The sequence below is a fragment of the Vanacampus margaritifer genome, chromosome 17, assembly GCF_051991255.1.
Source record: "Vanacampus margaritifer isolate UIUO_Vmar chromosome 17, RoL_Vmar_1.0, whole genome shotgun sequence".
NCBI classification, from domain to species: domain Eukaryota; kingdom Metazoa; phylum Chordata; class Actinopteri; order Syngnathiformes; family Syngnathidae; genus Vanacampus; species Vanacampus margaritifer.
Window position 1 is genome coordinate 3,728,734 of NC_135448.1, and position 19,570 is coordinate 3,748,303.

Genomic DNA, 19,570 nt, shown 5'->3' on the forward strand with positions numbered 1-19,570 from the left:
AATGTGGTAACACTAGTTTACCCTCTGAAAGCAGTGTGTCGTATCTGCCTATTCAAATCTGCGCTCAAGTGCTGGTTGAGTGCTAAGTTGCATGTAAATGACTATTTATCAAGGCCGGGGTGAAAACTATCTAGAGGTGGCAGAAGAGCAGGAGGGGGAGGAAAGGAGGGAGTGGCAAAGTGGGGGCTGTGTCTGTTGTGGGCTTAATCGACAGGCACAGTTGAACTCAAATAAATGCCTGTCTTATATCAAAAGACTTTTGGGGGGAATTGAGGACAGAGAGGATTTTTTTTTTGATATATATATATTTTTAAGATTGATGAATGAACTAAAGTAGGCTCCAGCAGAAAGGGCGCTTTTCCCATCAGGGCACAAGAGCAGAAACACTCTTGTCTTGTGCATCTGGACTTTTAGTTCAGGAAATTGACCTTGTCAACTAAAGATAAAGTATATGTATGTATATATATATATATTTGACAGGTAATACAGAATGAGATTTATGTCACGTTCAATCTTTATCACTGGATTGCTGATCGGATTTATGTCTCTGCGATACTTTTTGTCAGAGATCCATATAAAAGATGCCTGGCAAGGAAAACAACTTGGACACAAAGGTAACCAGACATTTTCTAAATGTTTAAAAAAATGTTTTTATTTAGTTGGGTTGCAAGTTTGTAGTTGGACAATATTTGTGCTGTAGTACCAACTGATGACAGCTGTGTAAACAATGCGGAGAGTCATCAAGCAAGGATAAAGTCACCAGGGCCACAGTAATTAATACTGTAAATGTGCAATGATGCAGGAAGTCTCTCTCTCTCTCTCTCGTCTTCTCAAAAAATGATCTGAAGTGAGATTTTTCTCTTTTGACATTTCTCTTTCAAGTTGATGGCAACATTTCTTACTCCAAATTATCCTTCTTCAAAGGCTGATATTTAGAATACCTCTGACAGAAGGACATTTAGAAAGAAGTCAACTACATTCTGCCATTGTTTGGCTCCTGTCACCTTCATGCACTTATGGAGGGAATGGAAGTCTGTGTCCATAGAGTTATTATCCTCAAACCAGAAAACGGGCATCTCTTTTGTGTCTTCCCATAGAGACTTTATCAACTCTTGAACAAGTTCCTGCAAAAATGTTTGTGACTGCTACAACCATGGCCAGTATAAGGTGGACAACAAATTCCTCACATTATGATAAAAGTATACGGATACTACACAACAGCCTTCGTACTTGGCAGCAGATGTATTATATTAAGCAAATCTTTTATGAAATACTCACCTCCTGATGGCAATTTAAGTCCTGATTTGTGGTTAAAAAATGAGTCATCAGAGAGTAGTATGTTTTTCAACTCGGATATTCTTATTCAGTTCGTACCTGTGAGGAAATGACCACAATTTACTAATGATGACACAAGACCGACATTAATAATAATGTTACTCTATTTCTTTGTGTTGTTGTACAGTAGTTTGTTACTAACCTCCAGCTTCCTCTGTTGCACATGTACCTTGTCCGGAGTCAGATCAACAGTTTCCTGATGATACCTATTGAAGTATTATTGGGAGAGCTTATTATATAGACAACCGATAGAATTCTGACTGTACGTAAATATGCAAGACAGTAAATTCACCTCAATCTCACTAAGAGACTCTTTTGGAGGTACTTTTCTGGGATTCTTTGCCTCCTCTTCCATATCCACTGTGATCAGTGCACATACCACAGTATTGCAGAATCATTTATTAACCAGGGGGATTTTTTTATAATACAGCGGACCCCCCGCTATTTATAAATGGATTGCCACTGAAATACAGTAAACTAAAAATGAAAAGGGGAATTGGGGAAGAAAAAAAATGAAACTCCCCAAAATTTTCTATGCACACCTTTTAAGATGGACAAATTATCTTAAATCTGGTTTGACCTAAGGAGACTCTAGGAGGACGGCTGCTCCGTTCATCTTGCATTTTGCAAGCAAAAGCAGAGGGGGGGAGGGGTCGAGGTGGATCAAACCAGTTTCAATCAAATCGGGGGTGTTCTTTATTTTTGTTGTTTAAATATTACCTTTAAACTCTATAGTTTATTTATAAATTATTTATTTATTCGAGCTTGTTAAAAAGAACACACAGTAAAAGTATATATATGTCTATACCTATATATATATATCAGTGGCCTTGTGGTAGAGTGTCTGCCCTGAGACTGGGAGGTTGTGGGTTCAATCCCCGGCCGGGTCATACCAAAGACTATAAAAATGGGAATTTGCCTCCCTGCTTGACACTCAGCATTAAGGGTTGGAATTGGGGGGTTAGATCACCAAATTAATTCCTGAGCGCAATCTATGCTGCTCATTGCTCCTTCAGGGGATGGGTCAAATGCAGAGAATGAATTTCACCCCACTTAGTTGGGTGTGACAATAAGTGGTACTTTAACTTTATATACTCTAAAATTTGGGGGGTGCTATTGTTCACTTTGGGGATGCTAAATACGCGTCTGGGGAATATATGGCATGGCTGAGCGGGACATATATAAACGTGAAACTGATGTAAAAGCAGAACCTACTTGAAGAGAATGGGGGTGGTTGGCAGCCTGAGGGCGATGGGCTGCAGGCTTCCGGTGTACTGGGCGTCGCCAGGTGCTCCGTGCTGGGCCCGGTTTTGGTTGGTTCATTCTGTTCTGTTTCAAGCGGAGGTGGAGTGTGGTCTCAAAACGGCAGGGATGCAGTCAGATTGTTTTAGGTTTTAATATAACAAAAACGATGATGTGAACAAGGTACGGGCAACCAAAACAAAAACAAAAAAGTTCAAAATCAACAAGCTAAGTGATAACTGACAAAAGACTTGACGTCGCAAAAACAGGATGTAGGGCAATGACAATGGAGCGACACACACGAAAACAGGAAACTAAGGCCCCGTCCAGACGGAAGCAAAGCTGTCTTCGTTCCTCAAACAAATATTGTACACACAGAGGTTTTGAAGACTTGTCCAAAAGAAGACATTGAGAATGTTTAACAGCTGTAATGTATATGCCAAGTCTGGCATGGCGCTATAGCACAGCCACAGGAAGTTAACGGAAAGCGTAGAAGTAAAGAAGACAAACACTTTTTTTTTGTTTTTACATTATTGCAATCTACAGAACAAACATGGCTTTGCATATATCAAAACAACATGAAGAAGACGAACGCAGGAGAAGTGACAATGGCGGGTGAGTACGTATGTTGAACATGGGTATGAAGAAGCAAAATATTTTGCTGCATAAGCAAGCTAAGGAGGCTGCGCAAAATGACTACAACACGGCTATCCGCCATTGTTGTTGACAGACTTGCGGTTCGCGCGCAGTCATCACTGGCGGAGTATCCTACATATGGTCTCCAGACGGAAGCGTACGGGCGTTTTAAAGTCTTTCCACTCTATAGCCTGGTTTCAAAAGTGATCGGTTTCAAGCTTCGAAACCGCACCATCGTGTGGACGAACGGCCTAAACGGTAAGAAACTTGTGAGGATGCATTGAAACTGGCTTTCGTGTGGACGGGGCCTAAATACACATCCACTAATGACACAATATGAGACAACTGGACCAAACACACTTGGCTGAGGGAACTGATTGGCTGACACAAGCGGGTGGGAAGACAAGCACAGTTGAACGTGATAGACCTTGACGAGACAAAGGGAGACACAAGGAAACAAAACAGACCACAACCAGGCAAAACCAAACAAGACAACAAAAACTAACAAACCCCAAACTGTGACAAGGTTAAACAAGCACAATATAAAAAAAAAAAAAGCCTCTTTACCATTAAGTCTAAATGTGATGGACATTCGGACTGGTAAATGATTCAAGGCATGATGGTCAGCCTTTATTAAGATAACTCAGTTTTTATTGACTCTTCTATACAGTACATTAATAATACATTATTTGTTTCACATCTAGGTGTCAACTTGAGTTCTACAACAAATTCTTCACCAACAACCCGTATCTTGTGTTGGATCATGACAGGGCCAAAGAATATGATGTCCCGGACCAAGCACATTAAGGAAACATGGGCAAAGCGCTGCAACATAGTGTTGTACATGAGTTCTGTTCAGACTGACTTCCCAACTGTGAAACTGAATGTCAGTGAGGGACGTGAGCACTTATATTGGAAGACCATCCGTGCCTTTGAGTACATATACCAACAGCACCTGAACAATGCAGATTGGTTCTTAAAAGCAGATGATGACACATATGTGATTGTAGAGAATCTACTCTACATGCTGTCTAAGCTTGATCCCGAGAAGCCTTTGTACCTGGGAAGAAGGTTTAGGCCTTTTGTCAAGCAAGGCTATATGAGTGGTGGAGCAGGATACGTCCTTAGTAAAGAAGCACTAAGGAGATTTGTGAAAGGTTTCACCACAGGAGCATGCACTCACTTCTCATCCACGGAGGACATGGCACTGGGGAAGTGTATGGAGACAATGAAGGTGGAGCCAGTAGATACCAGGGATGTGAAAGCAAGACAAACATTTCATCCTTTCCCTCCAGAGCGGCATTTGGTCAGACAGTTCCAAAAGAAACCTTGGCATCTGAGTTATGAGCACTACCCTCCAATTCAAGTAAGAATACAATACATTAATTGTACTCCCTTAATTAATTGTACTTATGAAACCCTGGGATTGAACTAAGATGATTAAAGGAAGCATAACAATTGGCAGATGTCCTCGTAAATGGTCTCTAACATTATTCGGTCAAAATACACTAAGTACCTCCAAAATAATCACTTTTCAGGAGACCCCAAAAACGTTTATGGTTTATTCAATCATTAGAATTTGATCATCAAAGACAGTAAGCCATTTTCAACACTTTAGATTGGTGAATAGTTCATAGAAATTTTGCCCACAGATGTGGCCTGACCGAAAGTTTCGATTTTGGAGAAAAAAATGAAATTGGCAAAAATTTTGATTTACATGTCTTCCCACAACCCCTTTAAAGGAGCATAGCTTGAGGCTTGTTTTTATCCCCTCATTCTTCCTAGTGGTTTCTTTCCTCAATCTTGATCTTGGGTGCCGTAGTAGCGAATCAACGGGTTTTCCTATTCTGTCTCCTTCTGTTGGTCATTGTTCTTCATGTTTCTTAGACGGGGTGTGCTTTGTTAATCAATTTCGCCGCTCTGTACTAACTGTGCATATGCAATGACAAAATAAAGCTTTCAATTCCACTTCATTCCACATTTTTCAATTATCAATACTACTCCTATTAGGGTGGCGGTGAGATGGAGAATATCATAGCTACTTTAGGCGAGGTGCAGGGTACACCCTTATTGGTTATCAGGCAATCGCAGGGCACACATAGACAAACAATTATTTCCACTCACATTTTTTCATTTATTTATTTTTCCTTTCGGACATGTTATTACAACAGACTTCACCAACCACATCTCATCAGCAACATTGAGAACATCTGAGGGGTTGAAGCCCCATTCACACCAATGGACAATTTAGAATGTTCAATTTAGCAAAAATAAATGTTTTCAGACTGTCCAATGCAGTCAAAGCAGCTTTCCTCTGATTGGTTAGATCTTGATACGTGGGTGTCTTGTGGCCACCATCTCTCTTCAATGTCTTCGCTCCATTGAAATTTAGCGGGTAATCGGCAGAATTTTACCAGTGCACCTCGAAGTGGCCAGAGCAGGGCAATGGCTTGGTCCCCCTGGAGGAGCGTTTGTTTTCCACCGCCACTATGACGCTGCGGAACCTTGGCTGCACAGCTCTAAGAGGAGCTTGTTAAAATATGACCTCTATAAAAGGCAAACAACTGGGACAAAATCCAAAGGAAAATAGGACAAATTGCAAAGTAAAATAAGGTTTTAGGAAATATATATATATATATATATATATATATATATATATATATATATATATATATATATATATATATATATATATATATATATTTGTAAGTCTTAGGCAGTTACAAAGTTTCTGCAATTTCAAAGGAGATTTTTGGCCATCTGCTCGATTGATGGTATATCAGGAAGTAACTGGGCAAGTTAATTGCACAGTTTTTTGTGCTGGTTGTGAAATTGTAATTAATTTCTTATTCTCTTTCTCCAGGGTCCAGGATGCTGTTCAGATTTTGCGGTGTCCTTTCACTACATTTACGCTGTTCAACTCTATGCTCTGGAGTACCTGGCATACCATCTGCGGCCATATGGATATAAATACAGATTTCATTCCAGTGAACTTAAATATTTTAACGGGACAACAAAACAATTGTGAAAGATGGAATTTTGCTAACATTCTTTTGGCCGAGAAGACATTGGCAGGCATCATCAAATTTTCAAACCTGTAAATTTATTCATCTCTGTCAAAATACGGTCCTGTGGCCACATCTGGCCCACCCACAGCCTCTGAATGGTCCTCAGGGTGACTATGAAGTCTAAATAAAACATAAAATATGTAGTGCATTTATTATCGAAAATTGTGCTTTTATTTTATGTGCACACGTGTAGACATTGGTTACATTGTTTTTGCTTTATATTGTGACTTTTCTGTCCTCTCTAGCAACTATTTTTCCAAATGAGGCAAAAAGTAAAGGACAACAGTGATCCTAACGTGAATTAAAAACAATGTTAGACAATATCATTGCCATCTGTGGGACCGAGCAATATACATTAAAGCCAGCTTCCAAGACCAGCCGGGACAGAGGAAAAAGCGTCTCAAGTTTAAAAAAGAAAAAGAAAAAAAAGTTTATTTCTCCCCAAATAATTTTGGCAATTCGTGCTGGCCTCCGGGCACTCAGAATTAGTTAAATAAATAAATAAATAAATAAGTAGATGCTGGCTTCCCCAAAATTATCAGAATGATACACTGCACTCATGAGCAAATTGTTCATTGGGTTTATTCAATTGAGCTTAGATATCATAATCATAACCACACACATTCTGTAAACGTGTAAGTTGTGTGTGACTCAAAAGGAGTCATAAAGCATTGTGGCGAAATCTCAACTTGGATAAGTATGCTTCTTCCACTCACACTTTTAACCATTGAATTTTCTTGTTGTTAATCTTATAATATAAAGACTAAAAGTATTGTTTTAGTTAAAATGATATGGAAAATATCAGTACCTGAGTAGTTCTACCCCCACACCCACTGAATACATATTGTTACCAAGTAATTGGAAAACTTTTACTTGAGTCATATTTTTGTAAAGTAACAGTATTCTTATTTGAGTAAAATTTTTGGCTGTATTGTACTACCCAACTCATTACATTACATTACATTACATTACCTCAAATCTTCACCTCAGTCTTAGTCATCACATGTGGACAATCTGTTAAGTGGCTATGCCTATTCATTATTATGAACACATGACATTTTATAGACATTCGTCCTGTTTGCTTTCCATCGTTAAAATTTTAAATACTGATGTAGTTAAGTTGATGCAAACATGACTTTATTTCCTTATCGGTCCAAACTAGCCTTTCTGAAAGAACAATGACATCTTTCCATCGTTCTATAAGCGGGACAAATTGTCCTAAGGTGTGGCTCTGGATCCTGGTGTGCAGCTGTTCAGAGTGTTTACCTGCAACAGGTGATTCACCAGTGAGGTCATTGTTTATTCTCTGTTCAAACATTATGCCGAGAGAGATAACCATCTCATCTGGAGTTTTTTTTTTTAAATTCCTCTAGAAGGTTCCACAAACTTTCTATCAATCTGCTTCTGATCAGTTTGCCATGACTCTTTGGGCAGCAAGGCTACATGATAATAAGAATTAATTAAATGGTATTGCTAGTTTTATTTTGGTAATTTTTACATTCCCTGTTTTCGTTTCTCCCTTAGCTACTATCCCATCTGTCTTTACATCTATGTACATGAGTACATCTATACAACACTTTGAATGCCAGGTTCCTGTGGCAAATAAAATAAGACCCAGATACAGGAGCTCAACTAACCTGTTTCCCTGGTTTGCTCGTGTGAAACGTTCTGCCTAAATCAGTTTATGATAAATATGATTAAACCAGATTGACTATGGAACGCCAAAGTTTACTTGAATTAGTTTTACAAACGTTTTAAATGTAAATGACCTGTGTGCACACTCAAAACAAGAATACATAAATGCTTAATGCTAAAGATCATTATCAAGTATTCAACTCTAAAAAGGTTGTGTGTAATGTGCTCCTGTATATCAGGCGTTTTTGACAAAAAAAAAGAAAAAAAGGTAAAGCTCGAGAAAAAAATCTTGAAGCAAAGGCCCGTAAGATCATATTGTGTTTGTTGTGATGTAGCCATACATCCATCATCTACCACTTATATGGGGTCGGGTCGCGGGGGCAGTAGCTTTAGCAGAGAAGCCCAGACTTCCCTCTCCCCAGCCACTTCTACCAGATCCTCCGATGGGATCCCAAGGTGTTCCCAGGCCCTTTTTTATGTAATTCACTATAGATAGTATAGTACTGCACAAGGTTATTTTAGTTAACTAAAACTAACCAAAAAAAACTAAAACTAAAATTCAAAAAAACTATTTCGTTAACGAAATAAAATAAAAACGAAAGTGCTTTTTAACTCTGACTGCCAGACGTTTTCAGAAACGGGATGTCGCCAGTGCCAGCCGATTTAAGCATTTTGACTGATATTTCAAGGTCCACAGAAAATGTTGTGTTTGGACTATGGAAACACACATACTACCAAATGAAAGATTGGACTCTCATCTTTCATCAGAAAAAAAAGTTTGTTTCTACCTTATTCCGTTTTTCAGTAATCAACAATAGAAAATGGTTAGTTTCACCTCTGTTTTGAAACAAACGTCTTTTAACGTCTTTGGCACTCCCCCATAGAATTTTACTAACCGTTATTTAACGTCTTTGGCAGTCAAAGAGTTAAAAAAGTAACTAAAAAATGTCCAAAATTAAAAGACGAAGTGCCGAAAATTACCATAGAATGTAAACAAAATTGAACAAAAAGTCAGAAAATGACCTAACCCAGAAAAGGCAGGAAAGAAAATGTTCCAAAAATTACCATAAAATGTACAAATACAAAAATCTCAAATTACCATTAAAATTCTGATAGACATAGTGTTAAAGCAAGGAGCGACTCCTGTTCTTTTTCAGTGGGTTAAAGATTTAGGCATAGAGTTTTACATCACATCAACAGTGCGCTCCGCTGAAGTCTCCCCGCACCGGAAGGTTGGGTGCACTCATACGTGGAATGCGGAAGTGTTTTGCAGTGCCGCACTTTGGCACAGGGGGGCAATGTTGTTCATGGAGTGGATGGGAGCTGTGGAGCCTGCTCGCAGCACACTGTACGTTGGTGGAAAAAGCTAAAATAAAGGTTGTGCGAAAGCAACGAAAAGAGAACATGCCTGTTCAGACTCTGTAACACGATTAAGAGGTCACTGGACAGGGGAAGAGGATTTAACACTAGTTTTTGTATTATCCAGATGTGCTTTGCTTGTAATTAATATGTCAGTCAAATAGAACTCATTCAATGCAATAAAAAAAAAAACGGATGAGGCTACCCACTGAGCCATGGACTATTAGACGTCTCATTTGAGTTTGGACCGTCTATAATTGGTCTATATTTTAGCCCGAATCTAGACGATACAATTCATCAAGTAAATATTAACTATTAAATAAAAAAAGTAACTGTAGGTTGTATAAATGATGGCGAAATGTTGCATTATTACGTTTTAAACAGTAATTGATCAATGTACAGTGTAGTTCATATTTAGACATCAAAATCAAGTCTCATTTGAACTATCTTTAGACCAAATCTGGACGATTTAATTAAATACACTGAAAAATGTGTATTGACAGAATAAAGTAAATAAATAACTGACCAAGTGGATCATCAGTATGAAAGAAAATGCCAGATCGCACGATTCATGAATAAAGCAGCCAATACTATACACATATGTGCGTACGAAATTGTCATGTACTGTCAGCGGGTCTTATTAACTATATGAGACCTCCCCACCATATGAGACCTCCCCACCACTAGGAGGCAGCAACGTGTTTACTGTTTAAGCATCTGAATCATCAGTGTGAAACAAAATGCCAGATCGCACGATTCACGAATAAAGCAGCCAAATACTATACGCATATGTGCGTACAAGATTGTCATGTACTGTCAGCGGGTCTTTATAACTGTTATGATACCTCCCCACCACTAGGAGGCAGCAATGTGTTTAAGCTTCCGGTAAGTCTGAAGGAAGATAAACAAGTAGTGAAGTGCCAACAGTCATCCGGGGCAAACTTTTGATTTGTAGTCCTCTTGGACAACTATTGCTTCGAAAACAAAAAAAATAATTTCTCAAAGACAGAAAAGGGCTGCCTATAGGTGAGTGCTCGAAGCCACGTTATTGAAATGTTTAGTCCTGCAATGTTTGTTCATTTAATTGTTCATCTGTTTGCAAGATACCCGCTAGCTTAGCTTGCGGTTAGGTTTCCATCAATCATGGTGTTTTCTTTAAATAAAAAAAAAGGGGGGGGGGAGAAGAATTTAAGAGAAGTGCTTCTGACACTTAAACATTAAGGTTAAAGGGGGCGGGGGAGTTGGGGAGTTAATTAGCTTTTTATTTCTTGCTTGCTCATTTTTTTTATTTTTATGTATGTAATGATTATGGCTTGTCCATCAGCTGTTTAGGATGCTACTATTTTTTGGGAGAAATATTGTACATAATGAATTGATATACCATCTTCTCTGATTTCAAACCATTCCCTTTATCCAAATTGGTGATTAGTTAATGCACAAGTAAATTTCAGCCAATCTTAATATTATTGCATACAAAGTTATTATTGATCATTTCAACCTTGGGTCATCCACAACACACTGATGTGCAACAGGAGGACAAAGTACACAAGTTATTAGCTAAGCCGCATATACAGCAAGGTACCATATTTGTTAAGTATCACAATGTTCAAAATGGTAACACTGTGAGTAAAAATATCCATTTCAATATCCCCGACAGTGAATATTGGCGGCAAGATGCACCTCGTGTCCGTAACGCAACCAGGACTCCTGAAGGTACACATTAATTCAGTGTAGTGTTGGACTGCTTTGGTATGGGTTGCAAATTAGATATGTAATTTATGCAATTTATTTATCTCCCAGGATGCAATAGACGCAGTCTCATCCATACTACTGTCAGGACCCCACAGGGTAACAAGTGGATTACACATGCTCGTCCAAAAATTAGAATATCCACAAAAAGTTTAATAATTTCCATAATTCCATTCAAAAAGATAAACTTTCATAGATTATAGATTCAGGGCCCACAATTTAAGTGATTTCAAGTATTTATTTGTTTATTTTGACATTATTTGGGCTTCCAGCTTAAAAAAACCAACAACAAAAACATGAAAACAGGATGTCAAAATTTTTTAATAATGTGAAGAAATCACCATGCATACTTCCCAGTGTTTTGCATGGGAAAAAAAGATAGATGGATAGATGATATTTTCAAAACGATATGTCAATTTACAATACTTGGTTGGATTCCCTTTGCCTTGCCCTTAACAACTGCCTCGATGCGCCGTGGCATTGCTTGAGGGTCCTGGAAGCCCAGGCTTTCTGTCAGCTCTTTGTTTTTGGGTCTGGTGGCCCTCATTTTCTTTCTTTCTTTCTTTCTATTGTGGCCCTTGTTTTCCTCTTGTAATACAATACTGTCAGGAGGAAAATGATGGCCACCAGACCCAAAAACAACACGTCACATCTAGTTGTTTGTTTGTCTAGCAGTTGTTAAGGGAAAGGGAATCCAACCAACTATTAAAGATTGACATATCGTTTTGAAAATACCATCCATCTTTTTTTTTCATGCAAAAGACTGGGAAGTATGCATGGTGATTTCTTCACATTATTCAAATTTTTTTGACATCCTGTTTTCATGGTTTTTGTTTTTAGCTGGAAGCCCAAATAATGTAAAAATACTTGAAATCATTTAAGTTGTGGGCCCTGAATCTATAATCTATGAAAGTTTGACTTTTTGAATGGAATTACAGATATTATTTCACTTTTTGAGGATATTCTATTTTTTTGACAAGCACCTGTATCTGATCACAATGGTGAGTGTTTAAAAAAAAAAATGCTGTGATATAAATAATGGCAGTATTTTTGCAGATGTCAGCGGTCGGCTGGCTGGAAGGAAAACAACGAGTCTCCACCCAGAAACGTCTTAGACAGGCCAAAACAAAACCTTTGGACCATACATTTACTTAAAAAAGAAAACAAAGATGTTACATGATATGTACAACCAAATCAAACTACAACATATCCAAAAACGCACAGACAGAATGCTACATACTTTTTGTAATAAGGCAAAGACTTGTTGTAATTGGAAAATGTTTCAGCTAAAATGTATTTAATTCTTCAAAAACTAGGAAGAGGGTGTACAACTGTGCCACGACGGAGAAAAGAAAGGAGGTACTTAAAAGGATTAAACTAATTTCATTAAAAAATGGTCACTTAAGTGAGTAATTAAAGTTATTCTGTTATTTTTATGTCTGTTTGTCTTAGAGTTTCAGATGGTATTTGTGGAGACCCTAATGGCCATCCTTGGATGGGAAAAAGAGCCTCAACTCTTGGTGAGAAATCAAAGCTGAGAGTGGACAGTTGCCCATAAAGACTCGGCAGACTTTTTACATTATGTCCTGGGAAATTAGAAATTGGTAGGGTTTTTTTTCTTCTTCTGTGTTTTGGTTTATGCATCCCAGGCAAGTAGTGTCTGGATTTGTTTTTTTAAACAAACTTTTGGTAATTTTGTAGACTTTAAGTCACTTTTCCACCCCAATTTCAAAACAAAACAAGTGTTTATATTATATTGGTAATATTGTTGTTATTTTTATTTCATTGCAATATAAATGTGTAAAGAAATTAAAAATATATCTTCACATTAAAATGTTTATGACGGTTGGGTAATGTTTGAAAAACAATGTATTGATTTAGATCTAAGTAGGATAGTTTGGTGAATGTTAACATCAAGAGATGTATTTATATCCAATGGTAAAATAAGCATGGCATTAGTGTTACTGAAACCTATTTAAAAGTTCCAAAAATGTGATGTGAATTGTCATCCTGGAACTACATTGTATTCATGTCATTTTTATACTTTCTGTCAGTGCAGAGTTATAAGCCATCAAATAGAGGGAGTGAACATGTGAAATGTTGCCCCACCAATGGGAAGGTTGTCACACTATATGGGGTAAGATGTCATACTGGATTTTGCAACTAATAATTCATGGACAAAATCCATTTTCCCCTGTTTTGTTTTGGGTTTTTGTTTGTTTGTTTTTACAGCCAGAGAAATTGTCATTGATCTTGAAAATTGACCATAGTCACTGAGAAAACTAACATAACATTTTATTAAATAGATTTACCTCCTGAGGAACTGCTGGCATGTAGGTCATAGCTCTCAGCCTCAAATGCCTGTTTCGCTTCTCTTAAACTGGAAATTTGAGTTTAAATGGAATTTAAAAAAAATAAATAATAATTAACTTAGAACATCTGGTATAAGTAACATAAATAAATCTATCAATCCATTGATGCTTGGCACCTCTGCCAAAATCGGCTACACCCTCAGTCCTTGAACTAATGTGCATGGTTGGAGCCAGGGATGACAGTTTAGCCATCATTCTCCTGTCCTCCAGTGTGCAATTAAATCCAAGACACAGTTCTGGACAGAGCTGGCCCACCTCACCAGTTTATCCAGCCCCTTTTTGTCCAAACCAGATAGTTTTGCCTGCCCATCAGGCCACTCTGTATAAGATGACTAATGTGTCCACACAAAGTTCTTCAAGAGTGTAAAATGCTGGGTTGTTTAGTGCAGGTTGAGATTTTGATCCAACAAGGGGTAAAAAGAAAAGAAAAGGAATATATATATATATATATATATATATAATAACAAATTAAAGCAAGAATTGGCTTACAAGTAACGAGGGAGGTTACAAGTGTAGGTGTGATAAAACAGAATGCAAATTTTATTACTAACATTTTCTAAGAAAGAAGCAACTTTTAACAGTCAGGGGTCACCAAAGTGAGTTACATTTCACAACATATATACAAAGGATGACCTATTTGACACAAATCCAGAAATGGGATGTTACCATTCACCATGACAAGGCTTTGAACCATGATCCCCATGTTAAAGTCATCAGTATTAAACACAGCCATCTAGCATTTACTAAGAACGTTACATTGACTTGACTTCAACTTCAGTACACAAGAGTCTAAAACTCAGCACTTAAGTCAAGTTCACATATTCAAATTTTACCTTCTTGCTGTATTAATGATGTATTGTAGAGGGCCACAAAATATCACCCTGCAGTCGTCCGTAATTGTCCCCTGGGCTGAGAGATTGAGACCTCTGTTCTGGTAGTTATTTTGGTAGGAAGAGTGCTGCACTTCTATGGATTGCATCAAGTAGGATGTTTTTTGTTGCCTTTTTTTGACTACTATTTCCTGTTTTCTCATACCGTGGGCCATCACAAGTTGATAGGGACCACCCCCAACTCGAGGCCGTTTGGTCACAGAAGCCAAAAAACCTTTTTGGGAAAAGCTTCTGGCAAAATTGTCTAATTGCAAATGACAAGGTACAGCAACTGCATAAATGGTCAGAAAACTTAAAAATTTTGCATGGTGTATCCTGACACATGAGGGAACTAGCAGAAAAATAATCATTGGGATTCCTGTATTTCAATTCATATTCAAATATCACCCCAAGCATACCCTAAAAGACCAAAAAACGTCTCTCCGCCTGACAAGAGTGATCCATTTCAAACATTATATATCTCATTGCCCCAAATGTATATTAAAAACTTCCCACATTTATAACCTTTAAGAGAAACTATGACCAAAGTACTCCACTGTACCCTAAATCGGGAAAAAAATGAAAATTCTAGAAGTACCATTCCAAATGGGATTGAGCTATTTTTCTGCATCTAAATAAAATCATAAACAATATTTGAAACCTGGGTTATGTAGTACCAGGGTTTTGGAATTTTTCATTTTAGTTACATTTTATTTCATTTTGAGTTTGTTTTTTAAATTTTGTTAGTTTTAATTAGTTTTCAGGGTGGTTCTGTTAGTTTTGATTAGTTTTAGTTATTTCATAAATGTTTAGTTTTAGTTAGTTTCAGTATTAGTTATAGTTTAAAAAAAGTGTATTACTTGTGCGCAATATTTAAAAACAACCATGGGAGTGACGTCATCTGTAGGTGTTTTTCTATTGGCAGCTGCTAGATGACGTCACCTTTGTGTGACACACTCTCAAACGTCCTTATTCCGGTTAAAATAAAAATAAATCTACTTAAAATCACATTTAAAATCATCCCCGAAGGCTCATGCATTAACTTAATTACCAAAGACTAAAACAAAGGACATTTTTGCTATAATTATAGTTAGTTTTATAAACATAAAATTAAGCATTTTCATTTTTTTAACTCTTTAACTGCCATGGACGTTAAAAGACGTCAAGTAAAAACCTACGGAGGGCCGCCAATGACGTTAAAAGACGTCTTTTTTTTTTAAACGGGTGGAGGAAAGCTTTGGCCAGCTGCTGTGAAAGTTTCAAGCAGATCTAGTTAGCCTAATGACTATTTTTGGCCCCTAGATGGCAGTAATGACTCTCTTTTGACAAGATTGGGTAGGCGTCAGTAGAAGACGTGAGGCGGAGCTAGAGGGGACAATGGCTGGGGAAGGGAAGAAAACATGGCGACCGGTTGCAAGCAGCTCACGGTTGAGCAGTTTTTTTCAAAGACGAAAAGCATCGACCAACGCTAAAGAGCACATTGATGACAACGATGATCATCATCGATGATGATGATGGTGACTCCGAGGTTGGAAGCATTGACGCGGCAGTAGAAGACGTGAGGTGGAGCTAGATGGCTGAAGAAGCGAACAATGGCGACCGGTTGCAGGCAGCTCACCCTTGGGAATTTTTTTCAAAGACGAAAAGGCATCGACCAACGCTAAAGAGCACATTGATGACGACGATGATCATCATCGATGATGATGATGGTGACTCCGAGGTTGACGCTGAAGTTGCAAGCGTTGACGCTGCTATGACGACGTCATAAAGGTTCACCGGCTAGCGATGCTAACACCGGAAAACGCGGAGCACAACCGAGCACGCTCAGGCGGACGCTCAGGCGGACGCTCAGGCGGACGTTCAATCGGACGACGAAGAGTGCCCCGAGTCCAATGCATATTCATCGGAGGAGTGGGTACAGTCTGCTACTGGCTATTCCCCGGAAAAAAAGGCCGTCAAGAAAGTGTAACGTCTGCACGCGAAAGGAGCCATCGCAAGTGAAACTAATCTGTTGTGCAAATCCTGCTGCGTCTCCTTGCACGCATGGGAGCGTTACAAAAAGAAAAACTGTATTTGAAACATCCACATTATTGTAAATAGTACCACAGTTGCACACATTTGTAAATAGTTTGCAAAATTGTTTTGTCAAATTGTTACACTGTTGAATGGAAATAAACGTATTTTGCAACCAAAAAACACTTTTTCATTGTTGGTGATAGCGTTTTACAGAAGTAAAGCACTATTTAGGTGTTTGTGGCATCATTCATGGACAAAAAGAAGTGTACAATTCACTAGAGTGCATGAAATAACATCGTTTCACAAAAAGCTCTTTTTCTCCGCTTTTTGTTTCAAAACAGAGCATTTCGGTGAAACTAACCATTTTCTATTGTTGATTACTGAAGAACGGAATAAGGTAGAAACAAACTTTTTTTCTGATGAAAGATGAGAGTTCAATCTTTCATTTGGTAGTATGTGTGTTTCCATAGTCCAAACACAACATTTTCTGTGGACCTTGAAAGATCAGTCAAAATGCTTAAATCGGCTGGCACTGGCGACATCCCGTTTCTAAAAACGCCTGGCAGTCAAAGAGTTAAAAAGCACTTTCGTTTTTATTTTATTTCGTTAACGAAATTGTTTTTTGAATTTTAGTTTTAGTTTTTTTTGGTTAGAAATATAGATATCTACTAACATAGATAATAATAAAAAATACTGTTGGAATTTTTATAGATAAAAAAAAAAAAAAGCATTTGATACTATAGATAAGGGGTCTCAAACTCATATTAGCACAGGGGCCGCATGGAGAAACACATATTACCAAGTGGGCCAGATCAGTAAAATAATGGTATAAAACTTAAAAACAATTGTCCTCAATTATATGCAATTTTTCGCTATTTGTGGGCCAGCCCTGAATTACTCAACTGTAATCATATTGTTCCAAAAAATAACACAAATGCAAATGGAACGCGGCAACACTTTTCCTGTATGAGTTTCGGACGTGTTAAATATACCTGTTTTGCATATATATTGTTTCCAGAATGCATTGTGTGGCGCAGTTAACGAAGTTATAAGGACGTTAATCCTTGTCATATGTATTTATGTTACCAGTTATTGAATATGTGTCATATTTAACATGTGTATGTCGGTCTATGATTTTTTATTTTTTTTAAACAAACAGTAACTTTAAGTTGTGTGTAAAATAACAACATCCAGGACGATTCCATGTACAAGAAGCATTGTTCATTTGAGGACTGCTTGTGAGATTACCAATTTATATGTTTTGATTGTGGCTGGCTGATTAATTGGTCCGACATAAAAAAATTGTTTTTTTACTTTACAAAATCGTCTCGCAGGCCGGGTCAAACCCCTTCAGGCCCATGGGCCGTATGTTTGACACCACTGCTATAGATCATTCTATACTAATGAATAAATTAGAAAGATATGGCATAAGAGGTTTGGCATATAAATGGATGAAAAGTTATTTGGATAATAGAAAGCAGTACTTACAGTTTAACAATATACAATCAAATCACTTGAAGATTACTCATGGAGTCCCCCAAGTGTCTGTGCTAGGCCCCAAATGATTTATATTGTATATGAAATTATATCTGTTGTGTCTCAAAAATATTCAAAAGTGTCTTATTCGCCGATGACACAACTCTCTACTGTTCAGGAGAGAACCTGAAGCAGTGTCTGACAACTATGGAGAATTAATTGAACACATTAAAAAACTGTTTTGACTTAAACAAATTATCAATAAACTTAAACAAAACCAAGTTTATATTTTTTGGTACTAGGCAAACCACACAACAGGTCAAAATTATGGTAAATTCAATTGAAATAGAAAGTGTGTATGAAAATAAATTTATTGGAGTAGTTTTTGATGAAAAATTATGTTGGAAGTCACACATAGATACTGTCAAAAATTATAGGGATACTCTCTAAAACTAAGGATGTCCTGAATAAGAAATCATTATACACATTATATTGTTCATTATTATTACCATATCTGACCTATTGTGTCAATCTGGGGAAAAGCATATAAAACAAATACCGATCCTGTTTTCAAACTGCAAAAAAAGCCATAAGAATTATGAATCAATCAAAATATACAGGACCAACTCATTGTCTATTTATTAAATTAAATACAATTAAGTTCTACGACTTAGTTGAATTTAAAATAGCACAAATAATGTATAAAGTACACAACAATCTACTCTGCCACAGCACTCAGAAGCTGTTTGAAATTAGAGGGAGTCCTTTTAACATAAGAGGTACAAGTGTTTACAAAAAAATTAAAACAAGAACAAATGTTAAGCAAAGGTGTGTTTCTGTAAAAGGTGTTCATTTGTGGAATGATTTTGGAACTGACCTGAAAAGATGTCAGTCACTTGCTGAATTTAAAAAAATGTTTAAAAGCAAAGTTCAAAAAAATTACTTACATCAGTCATGAGCTGTTAAAAATGTATATATGCTGTAATTTCTTTGGATGTATCGGTATGAATGTAATGAAAATTGTATATAAATGTATTATCGTATATGTCTAGGAATTTCATGTACATATGTCGCTGGCAAATGTGCGTATGTTAAAGTGCACTTGTATATATGATTTGGGAGTATGTGTGTTTCCATAGTCCAAACACAACATTTTCTGTGGACCTCGAAAGATCAGTCAAAATGCTTAAATCGGCTGGCACTAGCGACATCCCGTTTCTGAAAACGTCTGGCAGTCAGAGTTAAAAAGCACTTTCGTTTTTATTTTATTTCGTTAACGAAATAGTTTTTTTGAATTTTAGTTTTAGTTTTTTTTGGTTAGTTTTAGTTAACTAAAATAACCTTGTGCAGTACTATACTATCTATAGTGAATTACATAAAAAGTGAATAATGTTATGCCCCCAGGTGGACCAGGGTATCAAGGCGCAACATTAAACAAGATCACACAAAATCCAGGAACCAATTAGAAAACATAAGAGAGCTTCCTCTCCCTCTTCGCCTCTCCCCGCCCGTCCTCCGCCTCCCTGTCCCTTCTCCCTCGTCGCCCTTCCTCCTCCTTTCCCCCTCTCTCTGCGGCCCTGCCGCTGCCTCCTGCCATTCCTGTCGTCTCCTTCCCCCGTCCCCTCCCCCTCCCCTGTCCGCCCTCCTCCCCCTCCCCTAGGCCGGGGGTTCCATCCGTGGCCCGGGTCTCGGCGCTCCGGGGGCCGGGAGAGTGGGCGGGATCGGTGTTGTGCCCGCCCCGCTCCGGTGGACCTCTGGGCACTTCGGGCGGGCCCCGGTATCCGGGGGCTCCCCTCTTTGGTGGAGATTTTCA

The 19,570-nt window shown here is 37.9% G+C and overlaps 1 protein-coding gene and 2 long non-coding RNA genes across 6 annotated transcripts; 2 read left to right on the top strand and 1 right to left on the bottom strand.

The window, feature by feature from the left end:
* The first annotated feature begins 211 nt into the window (after positions 1–211).
* Positions 212–6,429, top strand: c1galt1a (core 1 synthase, glycoprotein-N-acetylgalactosamine 3-beta-galactosyltransferase 1a). 4 transcript variants are annotated; one of them, XM_077549292.1, is made up of 6 exons: positions 212–480; positions 567–614; positions 3,124–3,192; positions 3,308–3,471; positions 3,918–4,579; positions 6,077–6,429. In XM_077549292.1, exons 1-6 carry the CDS (start codon positions 452–454, stop codon positions 6,239–6,241), a joined length of 1,137 nt encoding a protein of 378 aa, XP_077405418.1. In that variant the 5' UTR covers positions 212–451; the 3' UTR covers positions 6,242–6,429. The 4 variants fall into 4 exon arrangements, with proteins under 4 accessions (XP_077405418.1, XP_077405419.1, XP_077405421.1 ...); XM_077549293.1 differs by having other exon boundaries at positions 212–453; XM_077549295.1 differs by lacking the exons at positions 3,124–3,192; positions 3,308–3,471.
* On the bottom strand, positions 1,287–2,836 carry LOC144037657 (uncharacterized). Its single transcript, XR_013288982.1, has 3 exons — positions 2,551–2,836; positions 1,478–1,541; positions 1,287–1,374 (listed from the first exon to the last, which is right to left on the bottom strand). It is a non-coding gene; the product is annotated as an uncharacterized LOC144037657 (long non-coding RNA).
* A 4,112-nt stretch (positions 6,430–10,541) lies between the features above and the next one.
* LOC144037656 (uncharacterized) lies at positions 10,542–16,382 on the top strand. The gene is made up of 4 exons (XR_013288981.1): positions 10,542–10,988; positions 11,076–11,123; positions 12,081–12,383; positions 12,477–16,382. It is a non-coding gene; the product is annotated as an uncharacterized LOC144037656 (long non-coding RNA).
* Positions 16,383–19,570: the final 3,188 nt, after the last annotated feature.